This window comes from Larus michahellis, chromosome 23 (assembly GCF_964199755.1).
Source record: "Larus michahellis chromosome 23, bLarMic1.1, whole genome shotgun sequence".
Taxonomy (NCBI): Eukaryota; Metazoa; Chordata; class Aves; order Charadriiformes; family Laridae; genus Larus; species Larus michahellis.
Genome location: NC_133918.1, coordinates 5215224 through 5239441, shown reverse-complemented (window position 1 = coordinate 5239441; position 24218 = coordinate 5215224). Strand labels below are relative to the sequence as shown.

Genomic DNA, 24218 nt, shown 5'->3' with positions numbered 1-24218 from the left:
CCCGTGGCTCTGCTCTCTTCTTTCCTGCTCACGCCTGCTCCTCCCGCTCGCTCGTCGGCGTAGGACATGGCAATATCTATGCCTGTGCTACCACCGCTGCTCCACGGGGTGCGTAACGCTGCCCGGGTCATCTCCATCCCGGCAGGGAGGCGATGCTGCTCGGCCGGTGTGTTGTGTCGGAGCCTCAGCAGAGGCTGCTGTGTCTGTTCGGCTCCGCAGCAGGAGATCAGGGACCTGCAGGGCTGGTCTGCGCCCCAGCATAGGTGGGAGCCCACAGACCTCACCCTGCCCGGGGCGTTCGGGTACAACCACATCGCTGGGAGTCCCACATCCCCCAGGGCTGGCGGCCAGTCTCAGCCACAGAGTTATCTGCAGTGGCAACTGGCAGAGGTGGTGCTCAAGGGGGGGAAGGAGAGAGCATCTCACCTTCACCAGCCTCCCAGGAGAGACCAATGTCGTCCCAAGGAGCTAAAACATCTCCAAGCCTGAACAGGACTGTGGGGAGACGCAGGCAGGGTATCCCAATGGGGCAAAATAAAAGGGAAGGAGAAGGACCAGCTCAGGCGATGCCGCGGCCTATCTTTACACGGAGAGCCCCGGCTCAGGCAGCACACGCAGATGCACCCCGGCCCGCATGCTTGCCCCCTCCCTGGGCTCACACGCTTGCCGGGATTACACAGGGATTAGCAGAGAGCAGTCTACCAGAAATCGAGAGGGAATAAAACCGTCCAGAAGCGCAGACACCGAAAAAGCCCACAGCAGCCTCCAGACACGCGTGACGAGCAGGAGATGGAGCAGTGTCCCTCGATGATGCTGTGCGGGAGGCAGGGAGCGAGGGGGAGGTCACCCGCAGACTCCTGCATAACAATAGCGAATAAAGGACCGGAGAGGCTTTGTTGTGCTGGGGAAAATCTAGCAAGAATTGGGGAAAAAAGCCCGTTGTGGCCAGCCGTCCGCCTCCTCCACCCAACACAAACTGCGTGGACCGATAGCGCTGCGAGCTGTGAGGAATTCCTGTTTCTGAGCGCTTGCAGGATGAAACGAAAAGGTCGGAGGAAAAGGCAGCGCTGCCAGCTCATGATTTTGTCATTAGTCTCACAGTGTTGGACGCAGATTTTAAAGCCCCAGCTGTGGGAGTCGTGGGATATGCGAGAGCTTGGCTTGCAGTGAAAGGTACATTGCTAGACCTCATGTTTTATAAGGGGGGGGGGGAAGTGAAAATATGACTCAAATACATCCTGATGGCTAAAAATGAAGATCAGAAAGAAGAAGAATGTAAATAGTTTGGAGTTTAGTCTTTTTTATTTAACACAGTAAGTTAGACTTGTGATTTTACAGGCAGACCACCGCTCCCCACAGTAGGAATACCAGGACTGCCTTGATATACTGTGTGAGCAGGATAAATATATTAAAGTTGTGCGAGTTGCTCAGATGCTGTGCAAACGCTGGTCGTAAAAATCACCTTAGATATAAGGCAGGCTCCTTGGGGAAGGGGCTAAGTGCACTCAACAAATAATGAATAGAAATAAAAATAAATATCAAATGGCCCATAAAATCAAACAATAATAGTAACTAAAAAGTTCCTGGATTTGCTGCGAGAGATAAAATCCCATCAGCAGCATGAAATAACAAGAAATACCCCCTTTTGGTTCCTTTTCCACATGACACAAGTCAGCACGCCTGGTCACCAGAGTAGTTATGGAATACATCTTCCTTCCAGCGTCTTATAAATGCATTTTTCATGCTTTGAGAGACCTTCTGGGGTTCAATTTAACTGGGATCTGGGGAACATGTGAAAGGCATTTACAGCATGTGGCACAGCCCGGTTTTTCCTGCAGGGGAAGCAGAGGTGTAACGTTCACAGCTCCCATCCGCCGACCCACCTGGGGTGGAGAGGTCCGCAGCGAGCGGGCAGCCCGGCCGGGCTATCCATCAGCAGGGCTGCTTTATTGCCGTGCATTTATTGAACCGAAATAGATGCACTTAAAATAGCTATATGGACCTAAAAATACTAAAGGGAAAGGGTTTATTTTAAACCTTCTAAAGAGGGGTGTGTGCTGGAAAGTTAAAGCTACAGAAAGCGGCCCCAGGAGAAAGAGGAAGGTATCAAATGAAGCAGAGCCGGTGCGTGAGGAAGGAGGACAAGCACGAGGGGTTGGTAAGGAGGGGCAGGAGCCCCCAAACACCAGCAAAATGTACAGAGCAACTGGAAAGGCGGGGGGAGAGCTGGGGCGGGGGCCATGCAGCTCCGGCTGGCAGGCAGCACTGCCCGGCAGAAAGGGCATCAGGGTGAAACGCCGGGGATGGAGCGCTGCGGGCTCTGCCAATGACTTACAGCATTAACTGTCATCCGCTGTCTCTCCCGCGTCTCCTCCTGCTCTCCCCACACCTCGGCGCGCTGACATCTCCTCTTCTGCGAAGGTCGGGTCTAAAATAACAGGGCCCCGAGGTCCTGGCTGGGGTCTCCGTGCGCTGCAGCAATACAAATAGCAAATTAATAAGTGCTGCTTCCCTTTCTCCCAAAGGTTTTACGAGGCTTAATTAATGAATGTCTGTAAAACGCATTTGGAGCTGGGAATGAAATGTGCTGTGGAAATGCCAAATATTTTTAATGCTCCAGCAGATTTAGAAGGTTTAAATAAGAAAAATACACAGCTTCGCCTCTGAAACAGATTGCTCTCCTTGAAGCAGAGGGCTCCAGAACATGAAGTTTTCATCAGGCTGACTTGAAAGAGTATTTTCACGGCTTTCCAAGTGCGTTTATTCTCATGTACGAATTCCCCCTTTCCTTTATACAGATGTGGACACCGAGGCATGGGAAATCAAAGAAATTTACCCCCGGTCGTTGGCAGAGCCACCGCTATGAATAATTTCCTGATTTCCACTGATGACTGGAATGCCCTCTAGACCGTCCTCTCTCTCCAGATGCATGCTGGCTTTAAAAATTACACGGAACCCGCGATGCTTGGCCTCGTCTCCGCCGGTTGCTTTGGGGAGAGCCGGGAGCGACTCTGATGCCGACCATGTGTGGGGACGCGGGGCGGCGAAGGCATCTTTGGCACCGAGACGGCGCAGCAGGAGCGCTGCGATCTCCGACGACAAGACTGCACCCTCTGGAGGGTACTGTTGCTCTTGCACAAAGCGCTCATGGCAATAAAACCTGGTCCATCATCGTGCAGATGGTGTGGCGGGAGGCTCTGTCCCCAGGGTGATGGGGAGCAGGGTTGTCCCCGCAGTCCTGGGCTGGCCAAACGCACGATGGTTCCTGCAGGAAACATTTAACGTCACTGGTTAAATCCTGAGGGAAAGCGTTAAGTGCTCGGGTGCAGGCCACGGGCAGGGGCCATCGGCCGCTGTGGGATAATGGTCAGCTGGGGGGTGCTGGCATGAGGAGGCCCATGGCGGCCTGTGGAGTGGTGGCAGACCCCTGGGACCCCTCAGCCATGGGGCAATGACAGGCCCCTTTCCGAGTCCCCACGGCCATGCGGAGGTGACAGCCCCTGGGACCCCGCAGCCGAAGGATGGGGACAGACCCCTGGGTCCTCTCAGCCATGGGGCAGTGACAGCCTCAGTGACCCTGTGCAGGTGACAGACCCCCAGGCTCCATGGCTGGGGCATGGTGACAGTGTCCTGGGACCCCTCAGCCATGAGGGGGGTGACAGGCCCCTGGGCCCCCTCAGCTGATGGATGGGGATGGGCCCCCAGGTCCTCTCAGCCATGGGGCAGTGACAGACACCCCTGTGCCCCCTCAGCTGTAGGGAGGTGACAGCCCCCGGGTCCCCTCAGCCACGGCGCAGTGACAGACCCTGGACCCCCTCAGCTGTAGGGAGGTGATGGCCCCCCGGGCCCCCGCGGCTGAGAGGCGATGACAGCCCCCCGGGCCCCCTCACCCGCGGGGCGGTGACAGCCCCCGGGGGCGGCGGGGCGGCGCCAGGCCCGGCGGGAGCAGCGCGGCTCCCCGGTTCCCGCCGCGGGCCCCGCTCGCTCCTGCGCCTTTAACGCGGCGGCTCCCGCCGCCTCCCAGCTCGGGGCCCGGCGGCGCAGCGAAGATGGCGGAGTCCGGCGGGGCCGAGTTCGCCGCGGAGCGGCCGAGCAGGTGAGCGGGGCCCGGGCGCGGCCTAGGCCGGGGGTCCGGGCGGGGCGCGGGTGGGGGGAGGGCCAGCCCTGTTGGGCCGCGGCGGCGGGCGGGGGCCGGTAGGGCCCGGCGGCCGCGGAGCTTCGCCGCCTTCCTCCGGCGCCCACAAGCACCCGTGTATTCATTTATTTTCCCATTATTTTTTGGCGTTGCCGCTCCCTGGGAGTCCCGGTGAGGCAGAGAGCGCGGCCCGGTGTCCTGTGGGAGGGGGGCCCTAAGCAGGGCCTGGCAGCTGAGGGTGCTCTGAAAGATAATAATAATGCTTTCCCTGGTGGAGTTTATGAGGAGGAAGGCAGAGGTTTGAGGGAGGCTCTAAAATACAGCATATATGAATCACACCTGGACCCCGCTTGGGTGGGGTTTGTAGAGCTTTGTGGGTTTATAGAGACACCAGGTTTATAGCTTTACAGAGACAGCAAGTTTTTGGTGTTTTAGGCCTGTTCTGTTGGGCCCCGTCCCCCCCAGGCTGCAGACCCCTCCCTGGGTTGCTGGTTTTGGTCCCGACGGGGGTCACTCGGCCCTTCGAAGGCAGCGCGGAGCTGGCGGTGGGACCCAGGAGGGTGCTCTGGGGTGGGTGGAGGTGCCACCTTTTTGTGGAGGAGTTTCTGTTCCCAGGGCTTTTCTGTCCGTCCTCATCCGAAAGTTGCCGTGTTGGACAGTGTTCAGAAAGTTGTGTGGTCTGTCTCTCGGATGTTACGCTGTCAACCTGTCACTTCGCTTCAAAGCATCGTTTATCCTCGATTTAACTCTCTCCTGAAATAACCACCCTCTGTGTCACTCTGTGGAGAGGGAAGCTCTTAGAGTCATTGTTCAGTGCTAGAGAAACCTGTCTGAATTCTCACCTTATATGTATTATTTTTTTTCCCCTAATGACCGCCTGTGTAAACTATATGCTGCATTGCCTGGGGCTTTTCATTTTATCTCTCTGCACCTCCTTTTTCTTCCCTCTCAGAACAGGAACAGCAGCACTTCTTTCACACGGGTCTTGGTTGGGCCGCTCGCTCGCCGCTCGGGAGTTTCTCGGTGCTGGGTGTGTAGCAGTGAGAAATGGAAGTAATTTGTTTCAGGGCCATGATAAATCACCCAGACTGGGGCTGCAGCAGTTTTGTTCCCTGAGCTGTAGCTCCGTCGTGTTCCCTATCGCCACGTGTTTATTTTCTTTGTTAATTTTAAAGTAAAGCTTGTTGAAATTTGGATACTGCTTCTTGTTGGTCGTTAGTCTTCTGTTTTAAAAGATGGATTTATGGGAGAATACAGGGGAGAAACCTGGTGTGGGACATTGGACGTGCCGCATCTCTCTCTAGAGCGAGAGGAGAATTTCAAGGGCATTCCTTATCAACAACGATTCCTTGTTAGGTGCTTCCACTTGTGACTTTTTTGCACTTACCGAGTATTTACTCTCTAAGGCAAAAGGGCAAAGTCCTCTCTTGCTGTTACACACATGCCATTTCGGTGGTGCAGTTACTCAAACAGCACGGACAGAATTTCCATCTTTGGAATTGCTACCGCATGGCTGATGCTGGTTACCCGTAAGTATGCTGGCTTCCCCAAAGCAAGAAAATTAACTTGTCTGCTGGGGATCCTGTGCTTTCATTCGATAAGGAGCACGCTGTGCCAGATGGTATGGACAAAAGCTTTTCAACACACTGATGGCATGAGATAAGGGCATTGCTGTGCATTGAAAAGCAAACGGCCCAAGTCTTCTATTTTGAATAAACCTACCTTTTTTTTCTTTTTTTTCTTTCCTTTCTTCCTTTATGGGTAGAATTTCATGAGTTACAAATGGGTTTCGTATTCTACTCCCAGCCCTCAGTATCATGTGGAGGGGGAGTTTCAGGCTACATAATTCACGCTGTAATACTCTGCTGCTCTTGAAGATATGCTGAGATTGGTGAGCAAGTAAGTACAGAGGAAACGATGAAATCCGCCAGTACCCTCCATAAGAGAAGCTCTCTGTGCTTTAGACAATGAGGCGCGTGAACTCTGCTGCAGTGTTGGTGAGCTAGGGTGACAAACATCTAGGAAAAACATCTTTTCAGATGCTGGAGAGGATGTTACTGTGCAGGCCTTAAAGCAGGAATTAATCAGGTTGTCCAGACAAGCTGTTGAGGAGAGCAGCGTGTGTCTCAAATTGGGAATAATCCCTTGAAGAAAGGAAGGCAGCCAGGTTGTATAAACGCTTTTCAAAAACCTCCTTAATATTGTTGCACGCTGGCGTGTTTGCTGAAAGCGGTCCCACCTGTCAAAACCAGAATGAATGGGCGAGGGAGACCTGTGGGTCTTCCTTATCTAAAAGTACATGTGTCTGGGTTCACATCAAGAGAAAGTCGACCTGAACTCCCCTAACCTTATTTCTTCTGAAGAAAGTGATGGGAGAGAGAGCAAATGTACGGGAGGATGGAGTAAAACCACGTCGGGGGAGCATAATGATAAGGGCTGTGAGTCTGCCTTGCTTTTGTGCTCCTGTAATCATATATAGCTTCAGTCTTCAATCAGGCTTTTTTTTTTCCTTTTGAAACTGTTTGAAGTTTAGTTTTGTGTGGTTTCTATGTTCTATACCCTGCCACATGGCAATTTTAAAACAGATTTAGTTGTTAAATCTGGTAGACGTGGTGTAAATGTTTACGCTCTAATTGAATCACTGTAAAAATAACTGCTGCTTTCTTTTCTAACATTGGGAGACTTCTGAGCTGGAGGTTTGATTTAGACCAAAAGTAAAATTCAGTGGTTCTTTAAAGGTTCTTGTCTTACCTCCAAGTGTTGTGTAGCATTAACTGCTTTGTAAGGAAGAGCGTTGCATCACGGGATGATGGCTAAGGTGTCTTTGCAGTTTCTCATCTATGTGGAAGATAAATGCTGAACTTGCACAGAAATCAATTTTTTAGGAGAAGCTGTTGCTGCACTTCTGGTGGTCCTGGGTGATTCTGCTCAGGTGATGCAATGAGGGCGGCACAAAGCCTGTGCCCAACTGAGCTGCCCAAGGAGCTGGGAAACATGATGGGATGTTTAGGATGGGCACAAGCCTGTCAGAAGGTAAGTGCGGAGGACTTAGGTAATGAGGGAAGTAGGCTATGAGCAGCCGCAGCGGTAAGAGGATTTGATCCTGGAACCGAATTGGAAGCTGTGCTACGATGCCAAGTGCCAGGGCAGCTGTTCGCATCTGCTAGAAAACATGATTTCTTCAGTTTACATTAAAGGGATAGTGGGTTTTTCTTCTCTTGTCTGTTCTTTCATCGTTTTATGTTGTTTTGCTTGAGATGCCTCGCTGCTCCGAGGCAGCAATCAGGAGGGTGGAGGTACAGGGAGAGGAGAGGCGTGCTGCGGCTCACTGCACGCTGTAGTACCTACTCTGCATGTAACTAGTCCTGTCGTTTTTATTGCAACACTGCCCAGAGGATGCAATCGGGTGCCGCAGAAACAGGCTGAGACAAATGCTGCTCTGACTACCTTGTAGTCTGATTTTGAAGCTTTTCTAAGTTTTTCCAAGGCGTGGAGCAAAGAGCCCGGTATGGTTGTGTGGGAGAAGGTCGTGGGGGGATTTGCTTGGCGGGGAGAACTTTGTGCCCTGCTAGGAGCTGCTAGCAGAGCTGAAACGGGCTGTCCCCAGCAGAAACACGACCCAGACGTTGTTGAACTGTGACGAGCCAGGAAGTTGAGACAGGTCCCGACGGATCTTTCGATGAAAGCGGCGGTAGCTGTGCCACGGATCAGCTTCGCTCTGCTTACGAAGGCAAAAACACGGTGCTGGAGTGGGTTGGATGGAAGAGTAGGGGTGGAGGGAAGAGCAGGGTGGTATCTAGAAGGCCAGCAGCTAAGCGGTGCTTGGGGCTGGCCTGGGTGTCACTTTTGGGGTGGCCTTGGTGGCTCTGCTGTGCTTCCCGACACCACTAGGTGCCTCTCGGCCTTTGCACAGCGGCTCTGCCACGGGTGCTGCTGGGAGAGGTGTGCAGGGGATGGTGGGCGCAGAAAATACCTGCTGCGGCTTCGGGCTGCTAAAACCATCGCGCTGGTGTGTTGTAAAAGGATGGTTCTGCTTTTTTGCATATTTTTTTTTTCCGATTCGGCATCACTGTAGTTTTCCTTTTTCTAGAGCCAGGGGTTGGCAGGGTTTGACCGTAAGGGCATATGGTGGGGGAAAAGTGGAAATGTTTAAGGCAGCGGTGTCAGCAGGAGTATCGAGTGTATAAAGAGCCTGTACTTAGCTGTGTACCGTGGAAACACAGGCAAATTTTACGTGGTGTAAAATCCACCATCCTTCTGGGGGTCCTCGTGTGGCTGGCTGCGCTGGGGAGCAGCAGGGAGCAGCTGACTTTCTCATTGCTGTGATACTGCCTGTGGCTGCCAGCGTAATTTATATGCTTAGAGTGATTTTTATGTTTGCTCAGTTTGTTCCTGGCTCAGCGGGATTAGGTTTGGGGCTGACAAGAATATAATAATGGTAAAATTTTAGGGGGTGGGGGTAGTATCTTCTTGTTCTCGGTCATTGTAAAAACACAGGTTGAGATAGTGGGACAGAAGGATGTTGTTAGTGATGGATGATGTGCGTCACCCGCGGCGGCTCCCCACGCTCTGCTGCCGGAGGGGGGGGTTTGAGGCAGGACTGAGAGTGACTCGGGAAAATCCCTGTACAGAATAAGATCCTCTGCGCTAGCTCTGGATATGGGTAGAGAGAAAAGAAATGGCAGATCCTCTAAATGGTCTTCTCAGCCTGACATTTTGTGTCCCTCCAAGGCCCTGGTGCCACCAGTGTGCAAATTTGGGCTCACATAGCCCTTTCCTGAGAGTTGCATCGGACACTTCAGTTGCTGAATGAGGAGGACGAAAGTGATTTTCCCATTTGTCCCTGCACCGGCATAAAGATGACTCTGGCTCTGTGACAGAAACATTTTTAAGAATCGTGTTCTTTCTTTTTATTTCCCCCCCCCACAATTTGTCCTGGGTACAGCACGTACTGCCCAGTGAGACGTTGAAACTCCACGAGGTGGCACAGAGTTTAATGTGTTCAGATATTTCGCCCTCCGCTTTTTCTTTTTTTCTTCTGTGCTCCAATGCTCCATTTTACCAGGCCAGCCAGCTTTTGACAGACATCCAGTTTTATTAGTGCTTTTAGCAGAAACCAAAATCCCACCTCCTTTGGCTTGCGGACAACCTACCGATTGAAGCCTGGGAGCAGAATATATCTGTGTGTGTGCGTGTGTGTGTCTGCTGGGCCCTGTGTGAGTCCAGCTCAGAAAAAAAAGAAAAAACAGATTTGAAAATGTGTCTGGGACGTCTCAGGGGACAAAAAGTAATATTAAAAAAAATAATAATAATTGAAAAGCCTCTTCCTTCAATTTGCTGCCTTACCTTTGCGTTATAGGGGTTCCTCGGTTCCAGCTTGGGAGAAGTAGGATGCGGATAAGCAAATAAGGGGATCAGTAGGACCTGGTTCAGAAAGCATTTAAAAATGAAACATTAAGGTACCTCCTCACTTCTGTGAAATATGTCTTTAATTGCTGCTTTCACCAAATGCAAGGCTGAATCAGGCGTGGGTGGTCGGGCAGTGGAGAGCGTGGGAGCCCAGTGGTGCCCGGTCCCGTCCCAGCGTTGGGCAGTCCATCTTTCGAGACCTCAGTTCCCTCTTTGTGAGACACACCAGCCTCTTGGGTCCCTGTAATACAAATTTTAAAAAAATCTTAGTTTGTTGGGCTTTGTTCTGTTTTAAAATAGCGAATGTTACTTGTTCTACCTTGGCCAAATGTTAACTTCCCTTAAATTTTGGAGTGTAAAAGACAAAAGACGTGACTTTTCAAACTTCACTATTCAACTCCAGGCATTTTACAGAAGACCATTTATTTCACACAAAGTATTACTCCTTCTAAAACTCAGACCGATTTATAATCTCTTTATTTGAGCACTCCAAATTGCTAGTCACTTCTAAATAGAGATATTAGTTTCAGGCTTTCTACTTGTATTTATTGCCTTTGATGAAAGAGAGGGTGTCAGGAGAGGAAAATGAGTGGAGGCAGAGGAGAGAAATAGGAGAAATTAAGGGAAGGGGGTGGAAAAGGGAACAAAGAAATCGATTAAATTATTTTGCTTGCATATCTTTCCTAAGGATGATTATGTTTCTCTGGGAAACATCCCCTTCATTCGATGTGTTAATATTTAATTAGTTGCTCATCATTAAGTGCTTATTGTCGTTGCTAATTTGGACAGGGAAGCGGTGGTAACTGTTGTTTCTGATGGCGTGCTGCTGACGGTCTCGCTTGCTGCTGCGAATGTAAGTAGGTTAACAGGGCAGGTATTTTTAAGGCTCATCGCCTGGCAGCATCTAATCTTCCTCGCACCCAAACTTCAAGGAAACCCCTCGTTGCCTTTTCATAGTGGGGTGCAAAGGCCACGGGAGCATCGTCCGAAAGTCCCAACAAGACTCTGTGAAACAGCAAATCTGCAGTAAAGGCTTTAGCCTTTTTGCCCTAACGTAACATTTGTTAGTGTGAGGTGCTGAAAACTCATTTTCATCATTTGGGCATGTGATACAAAGCCTCAGGATCTGAAATATTACGGTAACCATGGCTACCAGTGACTTATCTGAGGGAGTTTGACTTTTGTTTTGATTTTAAGTGTCTTAATTGTAGTTTAAAAATCAGAATCTGAATGTGTTTTTTACTTAGGCATGAAACTAAAGGCATTAAATGATTTGCATTATTAAAATATCTATAATGCTGCCTTTCAAAGGTTCTTAAAGAAGGTCCTTAATATTCATACCCTATGTTCTAAATAAAGTTACTCTTCAGCTTTATGCTAGTTCTCCTGCTCTCGCCATAAATTTCTTGCAGGCTTGAGTGCTCAGAAGGTGCCTCGCTGGTTATTTTGCAATCCCAAGTCTTTTGTTTATCCACAGAAAAGCTGTGGCACTGCGTACTTGATGCAAGTGAGCACACACACACACACTCTGCTGCTTTTCCTCCCTCCTCTCCTGTACCCCAGCCATGCCCCGCGGGCTCCTACCTTTAGAGCTTGTGTTTGCTGGAGAGGCTGGCTCTTGGAAATTTGCCCTGCTTAGAAATCTTGCCAACCCCCTTGAGTTTCTCCTGTATGAAAAATTACTGAGCACCACCTGCTCAGAGAGTGGGAAAACGTGGGTGGATATTAGCAAGGATGCTGAACTGGGATGGAGGGCGAGCCCCGCTAGCGCTGAACTATCCCTCCTTCCAAGGAGGACCATGTTATGAAAGGAGAGTAGGAAGATGACAGGCAGTTGTGTAGCAAAAGATTTTTCTTATTTAATTCAATCACTGAAATGTTATAATCTGGCCGGGTATAATTCTCTCCATTTGTACTTGTGCAGTAGTTGCAAACATGCTGAAATATGAACTCATGCTTGGTAAGCCTTTAATTCCAGCTTTGATGTTTTTAATCATCAGTGCAGATTTGGTAAAAATGATTCATTAGCTTGAAACGCATCTTGGATTACACGTGATGTTGTGGAGAATCGAGGAGGGAAAGACAGGGGACGGTTGTTCTTTGGGATGTTCTTTGTGCCTTATCTGAACTGAATCTTGAAGTATGGCCCTTAAATATCTCTCAGCCCGTCAGCTTTAGAGGCCTCTTGGGCGTCCGGATACCTCCTTGCTGCATCTGTTTCTGGTCAGAAAAAGCCAGCAGTCCTTGCTCAGAAACGTGTCGGCTAAGGATGTGGTCAGCGTGCTTGGGGCAAGGATGAGCACATGGCCAGGCTCCTGCAATAGGTGCAGCAGGAGAATTTCTGCGCTTGTTTGCCTTCCCTGCCCGCTGTCTGGCTGGAACCACTCCCTTAACCCTTGCGTTAACATTTTTCACAAGCGTGCAATGTGTGTACAGTTTTGGGTTGATTTTCCGCACGCGACGGTCACGTAAACCGTGCTGAACTCTGTCCTGCAGTGACTGGAGAGGATTGAAAGCAATCTGGCTTCAGAGCAGCGGCTTGGAGACAAATCCTCAATCCCATTACTTGTTCCCTGGCAGTCCCTTTTTGAAAACTGGGTACCAGTGATGTTATCGGAGTCTTTGAGGCTGCTGCCCAAAATGGATCGCTCTTCTGAATCAACGTGTCTGTTGAATTCCAGCTGCCCCCACCATTCGTGCTATGGACGCAATTACATGAATATAAAGATCCCTTTCACTGCTACAGCTATTTCCATGTGGAAAGTGGGATTTCTGTTCCGGTAAAGTCACCTTTATACCAATATTCATGTTAGAGGCCTTGATCATGTAAACGTTTTCAGATCCCCCGTGCAGGTCATTGTGGGACCTGTGGGATGTGCTGTGGAAGTGCTGCTTGACGTGAATGTGATTTTTATGTTTCACATTTTTTCCAAGGATAAATTTGACTGGGTGCAGCCAGGCACACTTGACCCTGCTCCGAGCTCTCATGCTCAGTCCCTGCCGAAGGATGCTCTGGCCACAGAAACCTCCGCAAAGCTCTGCGGCAGGGGACGGACGTCGCTCAGTGCTGTCCTTTTGAAGACAAAGATGAATAAACGAGGAAAATTCCAGAAGCTCTCCAGCCCTGCCTCCATCAGAAAGGGAAGGGGGAAGGAGCGGAATAAACACTTTCTCACTATTGTGCGATGAAAGGCTTTTATCTTGAAGGCATGTTCTGTACCGCTGAGGAGTAGATGCAACTCTTCGAAGTTTGTCTGCAAGGCTCTTTCTTCTGTAACAAATTGTTAAGCAACAACCACGTGGCATATTGGGATCTCCTGTAAGATAGGCACAGCCTCACAAAGGCACTTTCAGATGTTGGAGGCTTCCTTTTGTGCCTTTCTGACATCCAGCCGCTGCCTCTCTTCTTCCCCTGTTCCTAACGCAGCGCAGGGAGCAGAAGGCAAGGCCGTGCATCATGCCCGCAGTACGGCAGCCTGGTCCGAGCCAAGCCTGCTGTTATCACAAATCCCTTTTTACTAACCGCCGTGCAAACAGCGTTTTGTTGCTGTTTTCTCCCCTCTCCTCCCGCCGCTTTGTTTTTTTGTAGAGTCTCTCACTTGATTTCTCATGCTTTGTGTGGATTTTATTTTGCTTCCAGCTTATGTGTTTCTTCTAAACTGGACATTATCGGTGCTTTTCTCGCTGTTTGGTTTTGTTTTGTTGTTTGTTTTTTCCCCCCCGGAGGATTGTGTAATCGTTGGTTCCTTTTATTCTATACCTGTAAACAGACAAAGGAATTAGTACAGGGAGTTTTTCAGGGGTAGCTGCTCACAACTACCTACCGAAATGAATCGCACATGCAAACATGTTTATTCCAGCACAGAAATATCTACCTGCCCAAATTTAGTCCTCCATCTACTCTAAACTTACAGTCTGGTTATTAACAGTGCCTGTAAAAGTTAATTGAGAAAAAGGAAAAGAAGCGGAATGTTTGTTCAGGTAAGGCTTGTTGTTTGAAGAGGCACCCGCACTGGGCGCGTTGTGGATATAGTGAAAGCAATCCTATATGGGTAAGCCCTTAGGCTGGGAAAAGGAATATTTAAAATTGGTATGAAAAAAAACCACTGAATAAATTCCCATGAGAAAAATCCTGCAGGAGATCGAGTCTAATGAAGTTACAGTAAACTCGGGAGTTACCATCTCCCAGATGAGCCGCCGGAGCTCTCTGTGTGTATTTCACCTGTCCAGTGTGAAGCAAAATGGGTTTGCGCAGTGAACGATACTGTGTTCAGAGGCAAGATCGTTTCCTTGCTTGTGCTCGATGTTTCCTCCAGCGAATCAAAGCCATTGTTCCAGAGAGGAGAGTAAAATGAGTTTGACGTGATGAATATTCATGCACTCGCTCCCTCCAATCTCCTTCCTCTTTCACCATGGGAAGAGCTGGAGTGGATAAACGTTTCTTGGCTCACGGAGTAGTGGATAAAGGTCTTGTCAGCAAGTGACTTTTTGCTAATCCTTTTTATTATAGGAAGGATGTTGTAGCTGGACTCTGCTCTCTGAACTAAGAGTTTTTAGCATGCTTTGACTTTAAGGTAGGAATTCCAGATCTGTGCTACAAGAAGCACAGCTGACAGGTATCACTCATCCCAGTAGGAACTCATACTTTTTGAGGAATTTTGAGGCGCGTTCCCAAGCCTGAGTTTTGAAACAGGCTGCAAAGATTTGATATCTGCATCCTGCAGCATCCCAAAGAGCTCCAGAGCTACTCGCACAAAGCGGCTGCCCTCGCAGTGCTCTGATGAACATCACAGATTTCCCCTAACTCGCCTCTTCTGTAAAGCTTGCAGGAAATTGCAGCCCGATAAGTTGGGCAAGTAGCAAGTCCTGTCCATTGTTCCTTATTGTTTGAGGATTGTTTACATCCCTTTTTTTGTTATCCCATCTCCCTGACTCTTCTCTGACCTTGCCTACTTGTTTCGTCCATTGTGTGTGGCTTTTGTTGTTGTTTAGGTAGTGAACGCTCAGGGGCAGTTGTTAGCAAACGATGGGATTATCTTATACAGCCCCTAGCACACTGGGACCTGGTCTCTGTATTATTTTTTTGGCTCTGTTGGTATATTCTACCTAAATAATAATAATAGTAATACCCTTTAAGCGCAGTACTAAGTGCACCCTCCCACTGTGGGCTTGGGAGCAAGTAATGCAGCTTTCCAGATTCGGTATGATCTGCTTGGGATTTTTTGTCACACTTCCATAAAATAGTTCTTCAAATGCAGAGACCAAGTAGCAGGATACCTCTGAGAACACAAACCCCATCCTGAATACTGGTCCTTGTGAATGTTTCCTTCCCAGGAGGGCTTGGATCTTGATCCTGAAAAGTAGTTCAGGGCTGGATTAAATTTGTAAATAAATTTAGGATTTCATGCTTCTGTTGGCGTGAGCGGATCCCGTTCAGAGGGCAGGGCGTGCTGGCCCGCTATTGCCTTGCTCAGGAAATCTGCAGCACAATTGTAGTTATTTTCGGAGGAGCACAGAGCATCTAATAGTCTTTTCCACTTGTGCAGAGATACTGCTGATGTTCACCTCCAAATGCAGCCATCTCGCTGACAAGTGCATCTGAGGCCAAGTGAATGAATCTAAGGATGATGCTCTCCGCGCTGGGGAACACGTGCGAGAGGCATTGGGAAAACCAAGGAAATATTTACACTGGGAGGGGACTGTTTACAGTGCAGTTCAAACAGTTGACGTTATTTAGAGCAGCCAGTGCTATGTAATATTTTGCTTTTGCTCTTCTCATGAGGGTCGGGCATAAGGAAAGGATCAAATGGGGCGAGCAGGGCTGTCCTTGGACGGTACGGAGTATCTAACAGCTGCAGTCAGGATAGGTGGTGAGAAGAATAAGCAACTGTGATTCAGTCTCGTGGTTGAAGTCAAGGCCAGGGTGGACTCTGGGGTGGTTGTAGTGTGGGGACACCAATGTTCGTTGGAGATTTTGGCCCCGTTAGCTGGTGTTTGGATGGTCTCTGAAGCCCACGTGTGCTGCAGCGTGACGGGCTGTCAGTAATGCGAAAGTATAATTTAAAACTTTGGAAGTCTCTTTTGCGTTGGGAGAAGGGAATACAACTGAGGTACTGATGTCATGATGTTCTGTGTGGCTGTTGTGCTGGGAATTTGCGTTCAAACTGCTTCGTGTTACAGTATCTTCCCCAGCATGCTTTGTAGGTATACCACATATTGTTTTAATTTCAAACCAGCCTGTCTCTCTTGTTCTGTTTTTAGCATGGCTGACAAGAACAGCACCCTGAAATGCACGTTCTCTGCTCCTGGCCACAGCACCACTCTACTGCAGGGACTGGCCTCGCTCCGAGCTCAGGCTCAGCTGCTTGATGTCATCCTCACTATAAATAATGAAGTGTTTCAGGTTCATAAAGTTGTCTTGGCTGCCTGCAGTGACTATTTCAGGTGAGAATCCGATAGGAAAGCAGGCATTTTTACCTTTCCCATTGGTTTTCCGTTTCCCAATCCTCCCCCACCCCAACCTTCCCACCGCACCCCAGAAGCATACCCACGCACAACCCTCTGGAGGGATGTTTTGCCCCACGGATGCCGGTGGGATTACCTGCAGGCATGTAGAGGCTCGGAAGTCAGTCCTGCACGCAGATGAGGTTTGTGCGAGGGCTGCTGGGCCCAGACGCAGGTTCAAGCCCAGGTCTTGAACCCACCTCGGGTGGGTGCTCTGCCCGCTGAAGGAAACAGGCTTTTGCCCTGCAGCTACTGGAGCTGATTGCGAAGTGGCAGCAAGGGCTCTGCACTGAGTCATCCCATTGAACGGTGGTGCCCATTGTAAACGCACTTATGTTATCTTTAAATACCACTGATCTGTCTCCAGCCCTCACTGTTCACAGGCTGAAGACCCTGAAGCGCTTTGTGTGTGCGTTCCCCAGACCCCGCCCCGGGAGATAGGGGAGAATTGTCCCACCTTGTGTCGGTAGAAAACTGAAGCATGGAGATGAGTTTTCCCAGCCAAATTAATGCAGAGTGAGCCAATTGCAGAGCAGGAAACTCAGTCTTAAGTGAAAATATGTATTCATCCATCTTGCCCCTGTCAAAATCCTTTGTAATGATCTCTGGCTTGGAAGGACTTCTGAGTTAGGGATCTTTTCTGGCAGCACCAGGAGCAGCATCAAGTGAGGGGCATGCTGGAGGCAACGGGTGTAGGGGAGGTTCAAAACACCAGAGAACTCGACCCGGGTGTTGTTCCAGAGTGCAGGTCGTGGCAAGCGAAGGGTGGAGAAGGGCTGTCCGGTGGGGTTTGCAGTCCCCTGACGTGTAGGTTCCTTCCTGACCCAAGCAGATCCGTTTGCTGAGCAGGTAACGGAGAGCCAGGGACTTCATTATCCCTTGGCACGTCTCCTGGATCCCCTCACCCATTTCTTCAGCCGCTCCGATGATGTCTGTCTTGTGTATACACACATTTTCTAGGCTGTTCCCTTCTCTCTCCCTTTGCTAACACAAACCTTCCAAGCTTATCACTCTCCCTAACAGGCATGCAATTAATGATGGAGCTGATCTCCCACCAAATGCTAATAGCACTATTTGTATTCATAAATGCTGTATGCAGTGCCACTGCTAGTGTGTTTTCACTGTCGAAATATAATTGCTGAGTAGGTTTCTTGTTATAACTTCTGTGGTGCTAAGGAAGGTTGTCCTGGGGAACAATGGCAGAATAATCTAGCTTTTGAAAATACTCTGTTTTTATGCAGAAAGGGGGAGGGAAAAGAGTGAAATTGAGGCATTTATATAATCAGCATTTTAGAACCATAACACTTTTCAAAGGAATTGCATTCTATTTGATGATTTGTCTTTATCACGGTAACAATAACGCTTTTCTTCCCTTCTGCATGTTCAGCTCCGTGTAGCTAATGCAGGAGCACACACATGGCTGCGTATCCTCTGGGGCAAGGGATCAGGGCCGCACGCTGTTCTGTGACATGGGATATGCAAGGGGATTTTAGCAAAATGCGCTCATCTGCTCTATGGACAAATAATTGCGAACAGTATTCCTGGTCACTCGGTTACAGAAAGCTGATTTCATATGCAGATATTTCCTTATTTAGGTCATTTAGGATTTCTTGGGTTTATGCTGGACGGCAGCAGGTTTTCTAGCCTGGTTTGGACAGGAAACTTGGAACTCCTGTCTTTTGACAACGTTCCCAAGATATTGCTTTATTCCTGTGTTGATGAAGAAGAGCAGGGTCTGTTCAGCAGTTTTCTGACTAACTCGCACCTTAGAGTCCCTGCAGCTTCCTGGGGCAGCTCTAATGACACCGTGCCTTCACAACGAATTTACCTTTCTGATGGAGAAGAGTAGGTTATCGATGGGGGAAAAACCAGCCCAAATTGTGCGGGCAGCTGCCAGCAGTTTAAAAGGTCTTTTGTATGGCAGTCTGTAGCCTTGCTGTGAGGTGTGTGTCCGCGAGTGGTGAAACTCCATGTCCCTGTTCTTCCAGCAACCTGCTTTGGCTTCCCCCGAACTGCTCTGCTACTGCTTGTTGAATACTACACAGAGCACAAACCTTTGCCCCCGAGCTACCCATATATAACAAAACCTGATGAAATTTAATGTAAACGTATAAAAAACCAAATGTGCAGTTATGTCCCCATCACGCCCACAGGCCCCGTAGCTGGGAAATGCAGCGCCGCTCTAGAAATGCGGTTTACGAGATGGCTGTGCGCAGTCCTTGGCGTGGTATGTGCTTCCTGTGGAATTTAGAAGCCTCCCAAGGAGGTGATCTAGGGCCTAATCTCTGCGTGGCCTGGTCAACTGATGTGCTTGCAGCTGTGCTGTAACAAAATCTTCTTTTTTTTTTCCTTTTTTTTTAATTGCCTGTTAGCCCCCTGCCGTCGTACTGCAACATGACAGACGTTTTCTGAAGTGGCTGCAACTCCTATTTTCTTAAGGTGTTGGGAATGAGCCTTGGAGGGGAGGTTCTGTTGTGATTACCAAAGCTGTTCCTAAGATGTGTTGCATCTGCAATATTTAAGCCATTGCGTAGTTACCCGACGATACAAGGGGCTAGCTGAAACCTCTGCTGAAAGGCAGTGCTGCAGGCAGGCTCGGAGGGTCGCAGGCCTCCTGAACACGGGTGACTTCTGAAGTGTGTTCTTTCTTTGTGCTCCAAACCCTGCATACTTACACTCTTAGGGAATGGTATCCAGTCTCTGCTGGTGCAGATCCCGTTGCATTCTTTGGTTGTCGAATGTCACGGATTCATTGGTGTCCAGCGCGCTGCGCTCGCTGCTCTGGTAGCTCTACCTGCTTCTTGAAGCTTTGTCCTGTGGTCCACGTTCTCATAGCTGAATGTTAAATCTTAGTGCACTGTTTATGCAAGCTTTATGTAAGTAATTGCATACTCTCATTTCTCCTGGCTCAGTCCTGGCTCAAGGATTTAGCCTTGATTTATTCTTCCCCTTCCCCATCCTCCTTAAGAGAATCAGCATGTTTGAAAAAATAAAATAAAATTCTGAAGCGATACATCATTTTACGTGTATTTAAAGGGGGGAAAATCTTTTGTTTGTGTTTTTGACCTCCAGGGCGATGTTCACAGGCGGGATGAGAGAAGCCAGCCAAGATGTGATCGAACTGAAAGGTGTATCTGCAAAAGGACTGAAACACATAATAGACTTTGCGTACAGTGCTGAAGTGACTCTTGATCTTGACTGTATTCAGGATGTGCTGGGAGCTGCTGTCTTCCTCCAGATGGTGCCTGTCGTGGAGCTCTGTGAAGAATTTCTGAAGTCCGCCATGAGCGTAGAAACGTGTCTCAATATCGGGCAGATGGCCACCACCTTTAGCCTCGCATCCTTGAAGGAATCAGTAGATGCATTCACTTTTAGGCATTTCCTCCAGATCTCCGAGGAAGAGGATTTCCTCCACCTGCCACTGGAGCGCCTCGTTTTCTTCTTGCAGAGCAATAAGCTGAAAAGCTGCAGTGAAATAGACCTCTTCCGTGCTGCCGTCCGCTGGCTGCAGTATGACCCAACGCGCCGTGCCAATGCCAGCCAGGTGCTCTGCCACATCCGCTTCCTGCTGATGAAGTCCTCGGAGCTGGTGGACAGCGTCCAGACCTTGGACATCATGGTGGAAGACGTCTTGTGCCGGCAGTATTTGCTGGAAGCCTTCAATTACCAGATCCTGCCCTTCCGTCAGCACGAGATGCAGTCCCCTCGGACCACCATTCGCTCGGATGTCCTGTCCCTCATCACCTTTGGTGGCACTCCCTACACCGATAACGACCGCACGGTGAGCTGCAAAGTCTACTACCTGCCAGATGCCAGCATGCGCCAGTTTAAGGAGCTGACGGAAATGGAGGTGGGCAGCAGCCACTCCTGCGTGGCCGTGCTCGACAACTTCGTCTACATTGTAGGCGGGCAGCACCTGCAGTACCGGAGCGGCGAGGGAGCTGTGGATATCTGCTACCGTTACGATCCGCACCTCAACCAGTGGCTACGCATCCAGGCCATGCAGGAGAGCAGGATCCAGTTCCAACTCAACGTCCTCCACGGCATGGTGTATGCCACCGGTGGGAGGAACCGGTCGGGGAGCTTGGCCTCGGTAGAGAAGTATTGCCCCAAAAATAACGAGTGGACTTACGTGTGCTCCCTGAAACGCAGGACGTGGGGGCACGCTGGAGCCACGGTAGGAGACAAATTGTACATATCAGGTGGGTATGGCATTTCAGTAGAAGACAAAAAAGCCCTGCATTGTTACGACCCCGCCGTGGATCAGTGGGAGTTTAAAACCCCAATGAACGAACCCAGAGTTTTGCATGCCATGGTCAGTGCAAATAATAGGATTTACGCTCTGGGTGGCCGCATGGACCACGTTGACCGTTGTTTTGATGTTTTGGCTGTGGAATATTACGTGCCTGAAACAGACCAGTGGACAACGGTGAGCCCGATGCGTGCAGGTCAGTCGGAAGCTGGCTGTTGTTTACTAGAAAAAAAGATTTATATAGTAGGAGGGTACAACTGGCATCTGAACAATGTTACAAGCATTGTGCAGGTGTATAACACAGAAACTGATGAATGGGAAAGGGACCTACATTTTCCAGAATCTTTTGCTGGGATAGCATGCGCTCCCGTTATACTGCCGCAGGTAACGACCCAGAGATAACCACGCACGACCGTGTTGGCCCGCGAAATCACCTCGTGTTGCATGTTATCAGGATGCCGTGTTGTTTCTTTGTTGTTTGCAAATGGTATTGTGCATTTTGTGGGTGAGGGAAGGAGAAAAATAGCTTGCGTTCCCTCCTCCATGAAGTCCCTCCTCCCCTTCTGTAGTGTTCTGGCAAGCGAGTTTCATCAGGAGCACTTGTCAGCTAGTTAGACTTAACAGATGTTACAGCTGGAAAAAGCTTTTCTCTTTTTCTCTTTTTTTTTTTTTTGATGGGGGGGGTGCATTTTGCCAACTTTTCATATTTTTAACGGTGTCACACATTGTAAACATTGGCAGCTCAGGAGTAATTAAGTACTGTGGTATGTTTCAAAGAGTTCAGGTGTGATTTTTATTAATAGCTTCAAAAAAAAACATTGTATGTCGCTTTGTTGTTTTTTAGCAAACAAAAGAAAACCAAAACCCGTATAACACACTGACCTCCAGAAGCAATAAAGGGACTGTGAGAGCTGGGAGAGCTCAGGTGCTTGGGTTGTGAAAGCATATTCTTGCTTTTCAAAGGTGACTTTTTTCCCCCCTTCCTAAAAGGGGAATACTTATCCTGGCACCCCTCTGGTCTCCATTGGTTCTTCATTGCTTGGGTGACACTGAAATTCCAGATCCTTCCTCACCCCCTCCAGATAACAGCATGATACTCGGGGCCAGAAGTGCTCCCTTAACTGGGGCATCCGGAGTTTGCAACACTAAAGCCATGTCGATAGCTTGATTACAAATAAAAGGGCATGATTATTATTGGGGTTTTTTTTTATAACTGCCAAAAATGCGTTGGCTTCACTGGCAATAAGAGCTCTGCAGCTCTTCCTCTGGGCGCCCCACGAAAGCAGAGGGCGCCCGGGGTGTCTGGTTCAGGACCCCGCTGCCTTTCCCGTCGCTCCACCAGTACACCTTCATCCATCCCCTTTTTGTACAGTAAAGGAGGTGGGTGCTACTTGTTCATAAGCTTGACGGTTTTCTCCCTTGGCTTGTAAATAAGATCCTTGGCATCATAATAGGGTGGAAGTCTAAGTGGAATGCTTTTTTTATTGTTGTTGCCAGTGAGTATTTCAAATCAAGAGATTTATTTTAAGATGACTCTGTCATTTTTGTAAAATCTGCATTTACTGCACAGACTAATGTTACTTCCTGAACTTTCCTTTCTTCCAAGCCATTTTCTCTAATTAATTTGACTGATTAATGAATTGAAAGTTTCTCCTCTTATCAGGTATTCTGTTTCAAGGGCTTTGTTTTGTATCCGTATAAGTTGGATTTTGATGTATGCGCTCTTCTTTTTAGAGAAACCGTTGCATTCTGCTGTTAAATAAATACTCTGCTGTAACCTTTAGACACAATATATAATGTCTGTTTTGCTAATGAATCATTGATCAGGGCCGTGTAAAGCATGAACTCCATACCTCAGATTCACTTAAAGATATTTTTCTCTAATAATGAAATTGAAGCACCTTTGGATATGATCCGGTGAGGACACACGCTCCTCAGTTCAGCTCTGCATTCTACATTTCAGATGAAATGATGCATAGTTTCATCTGTTCCTATCTATTTGTTGGTTTGCCAATAATAAATTAATGAAAAGTACTTGTTGGTGTATAGTATGCTAAAGTCAGTGGGCAAGCTCCGCGTCCCAGCTCTCAGGCAGTTAATTTACTCCATTCTCTGCTCGTTTGGTCTGGCGGAGAAGCTAGGGACACTGCGGAACAGGCTTGGCAGATAACAAGCCCATTTTGAAAGGATGAAATGTAACTCCATACGAGCTTCAATGTTACAAAATAATGGATTTTCTTTTTTTTTTTAATGCTTCCGTATGTTTATGATGAGGGTACTTTCTTAGGTTAGTAACAAATGGAAGGTTACTCGCTTTCCTATTTGCAGAATACGATTAATCTTCTTAAGAGTGTGTCATTCCTTCATCATTGCTTTCCTAAAACACTTAAGTATTCTTCCCTATTTTATTTAAATTTTTCTACCAAAAGGATTTCTGCGGCAGCAGTTGATGGTTTGGGTGTTCTCTGATAACCTGGGTTTTTCTGAACGTGCAGCCGTAGTGCTCATAAGCCCCACCAGGTCAGATGGCTGGAGAGAACCCATGCGATGACCGCAGCTGGCGTCTCTTCATGAGGAAACCGTGCTTTATTTTTCCCTTCAAGCCTTGAAGGTATGTGTGTGTCTCTTGGGGGGTAAAGGGGTGGAAAAAAAAATCCTTGAAAAAGTGAAAAAGCACGTTTGGTGTCACTTTTAAGGTCAACCTTGCAACATAAACTTAACCTCCATATCCATTCCTGTTGGAAGGGTGGCTTTGCAGACAGGAGGATACACAAAGCCATTCTGTAACTGTACTTAAAACACAGACCAACTTGTTGCAGCAAACTGGCCCGGTACCCACATTCCCATTCCCTGGCACTGTGGAGCGGGGGCTGGGAAAAGTTTCCAAATTCTCTCACTGAGACTCGCAACAACGCGCTGCTGTGCACCACCTCTCTTTGTTACCGGAATGTTCTTTTTATAGCGATATAAATAATTATTTTTCATAACATTAGCTAGAAATATCCTAGCTGTTCTAAATTTAGCAGAGACTGGCTAAAATATTTGTGGAAGTGCGTATCATCCATATTGATAATAAAGTTTGTTTTACCCCTGGTGAAGTATGTAGTGGTGGCTCTGGGCTGTTCCATGCGTAACCTGTCCGTTATTCTGCAAATAAATGGGTTTGATTCTTTTGCTGCGTTCAGCAACTTGACAACGAGCTGAAGGATTCTGCATAAACATCTGAAGTGATCGCGCTCCGGGGCTGGGGTGGAGAAAGCGCTTTGCAGGATGCCCTGTGTGCACAGCAAGTGGCCTGGGCTCCTCTCTCCTTCAAGAACGAGCAAAGCCGGATAAATGTTTGATTGCACTCGGAGTCATTTATTAGTCTCAGAGCAGCAATAAACATTATAGGGGTAAACCTGATTTGGTACACTTTAAAATACCCTTGAACAGATGGGGAACAGTAAAAGCGCAGCATCATTAGTTCTAGGTATTTGCAGCGTATGCATGTCCCATTAGGGACTCCTGTCATGGCCGGGATAATAGCTTCTGTCTTCTCTGATGTTTTATGGGCCTGAAATTGTACTTAAAACTATAAAGAAAGAAAGCACTAGAACTCTTGGCAGGGTGCGGAGTAGCTAGAGATTGGGAATGTCTGCATCCTATTAATGGTGTCATTGACCCTCTTCCAGAGGGTCTGTCGGCTCGGCAAGCCCACTGTCATTTCTGCCTATCCTAGAACCCGGCTAATTCACGCAGACGTGTCCTAGCGTTCCTACCAGGGTCTTGGAAGTTTAAGAGCAGCGGAAAATTTCATTTCTTTGATTTACAATGAATGAAGGCGCTCCCACTAGCTCTTCGTACCCTGGTGCTGATTTAAAACGATGCTGCGCAACAGCAGTGCTCGGGACCTCGCGTAAGCCACATCAAACCCAG

General features: G+C 48.6%; 1 protein-coding gene and 1 long non-coding RNA gene across 8 annotated transcripts; one reads left to right on the top strand and one right to left on the bottom strand.

The window, feature by feature from the left end:
• Nucleotides 1-1276: 1276 nt before the first annotated feature.
• On the bottom strand, nucleotides 1277-3091 carry LOC141734355 (uncharacterized). The gene is made up of 3 exons (XR_012584508.1): nucleotides 2837-3091; nucleotides 2336-2472; nucleotides 1277-1832 (listed from the first exon to the last, which is right to left on the bottom strand). It is a non-coding gene; the product is annotated as an uncharacterized LOC141734355 (long non-coding RNA).
• On the top strand, nucleotides 2888-23394 carry KLHL26 (kelch like family member 26). 7 transcript variants are annotated; one of them, XM_074565987.1, is made up of 4 exons: nucleotides 3920-4096; nucleotides 15806-15988; nucleotides 19121-20496; nucleotides 22730-23394. In XM_074565987.1, exons 1-4 carry the CDS (start codon nucleotides 4050-4052, stop codon nucleotides 22849-22851), a joined length of 1728 nt encoding a protein of 575 aa, XP_074422088.1. In that variant the 5' UTR covers nucleotides 3920-4049; the 3' UTR covers nucleotides 22852-23394. The 7 variants fall into 7 exon arrangements, with proteins under 7 accessions (XP_074422092.1, XP_074422087.1, XP_074422090.1 ...); XM_074565985.1 differs by having other exon boundaries at nucleotides 19121-20684; XM_074565991.1 differs by lacking the exons at nucleotides 3920-4096; nucleotides 22730-23394 and adding an exon at nucleotides 2888-3120 and having other exon boundaries at nucleotides 19121-22082.
• Nucleotides 23395-24218: the final 824 nt, after the last annotated feature.

Coding starts and splice junctions, on each gene's coding strand:
- KLHL26 (XM_074565991.1), top strand. CDS start 2,888: ATGACTGGAATGCCCTCTAGACCGTCCTCTCTCTCCAGATGCATGCTG. Junction 3,121..15,805: donor AAGACTGCACCCTCTGGAGG/GTACTGTTGCTC, acceptor TTCTGTTTTTAG/CATGGCTGACAAGAACAGCA. Junction 15,989..19,120: donor GCCTGCAGTGACTATTTCAG/GTGAGAATCCGA, acceptor TTTGACCTCCAG/GGCGATGTTCACAGGCGGGA.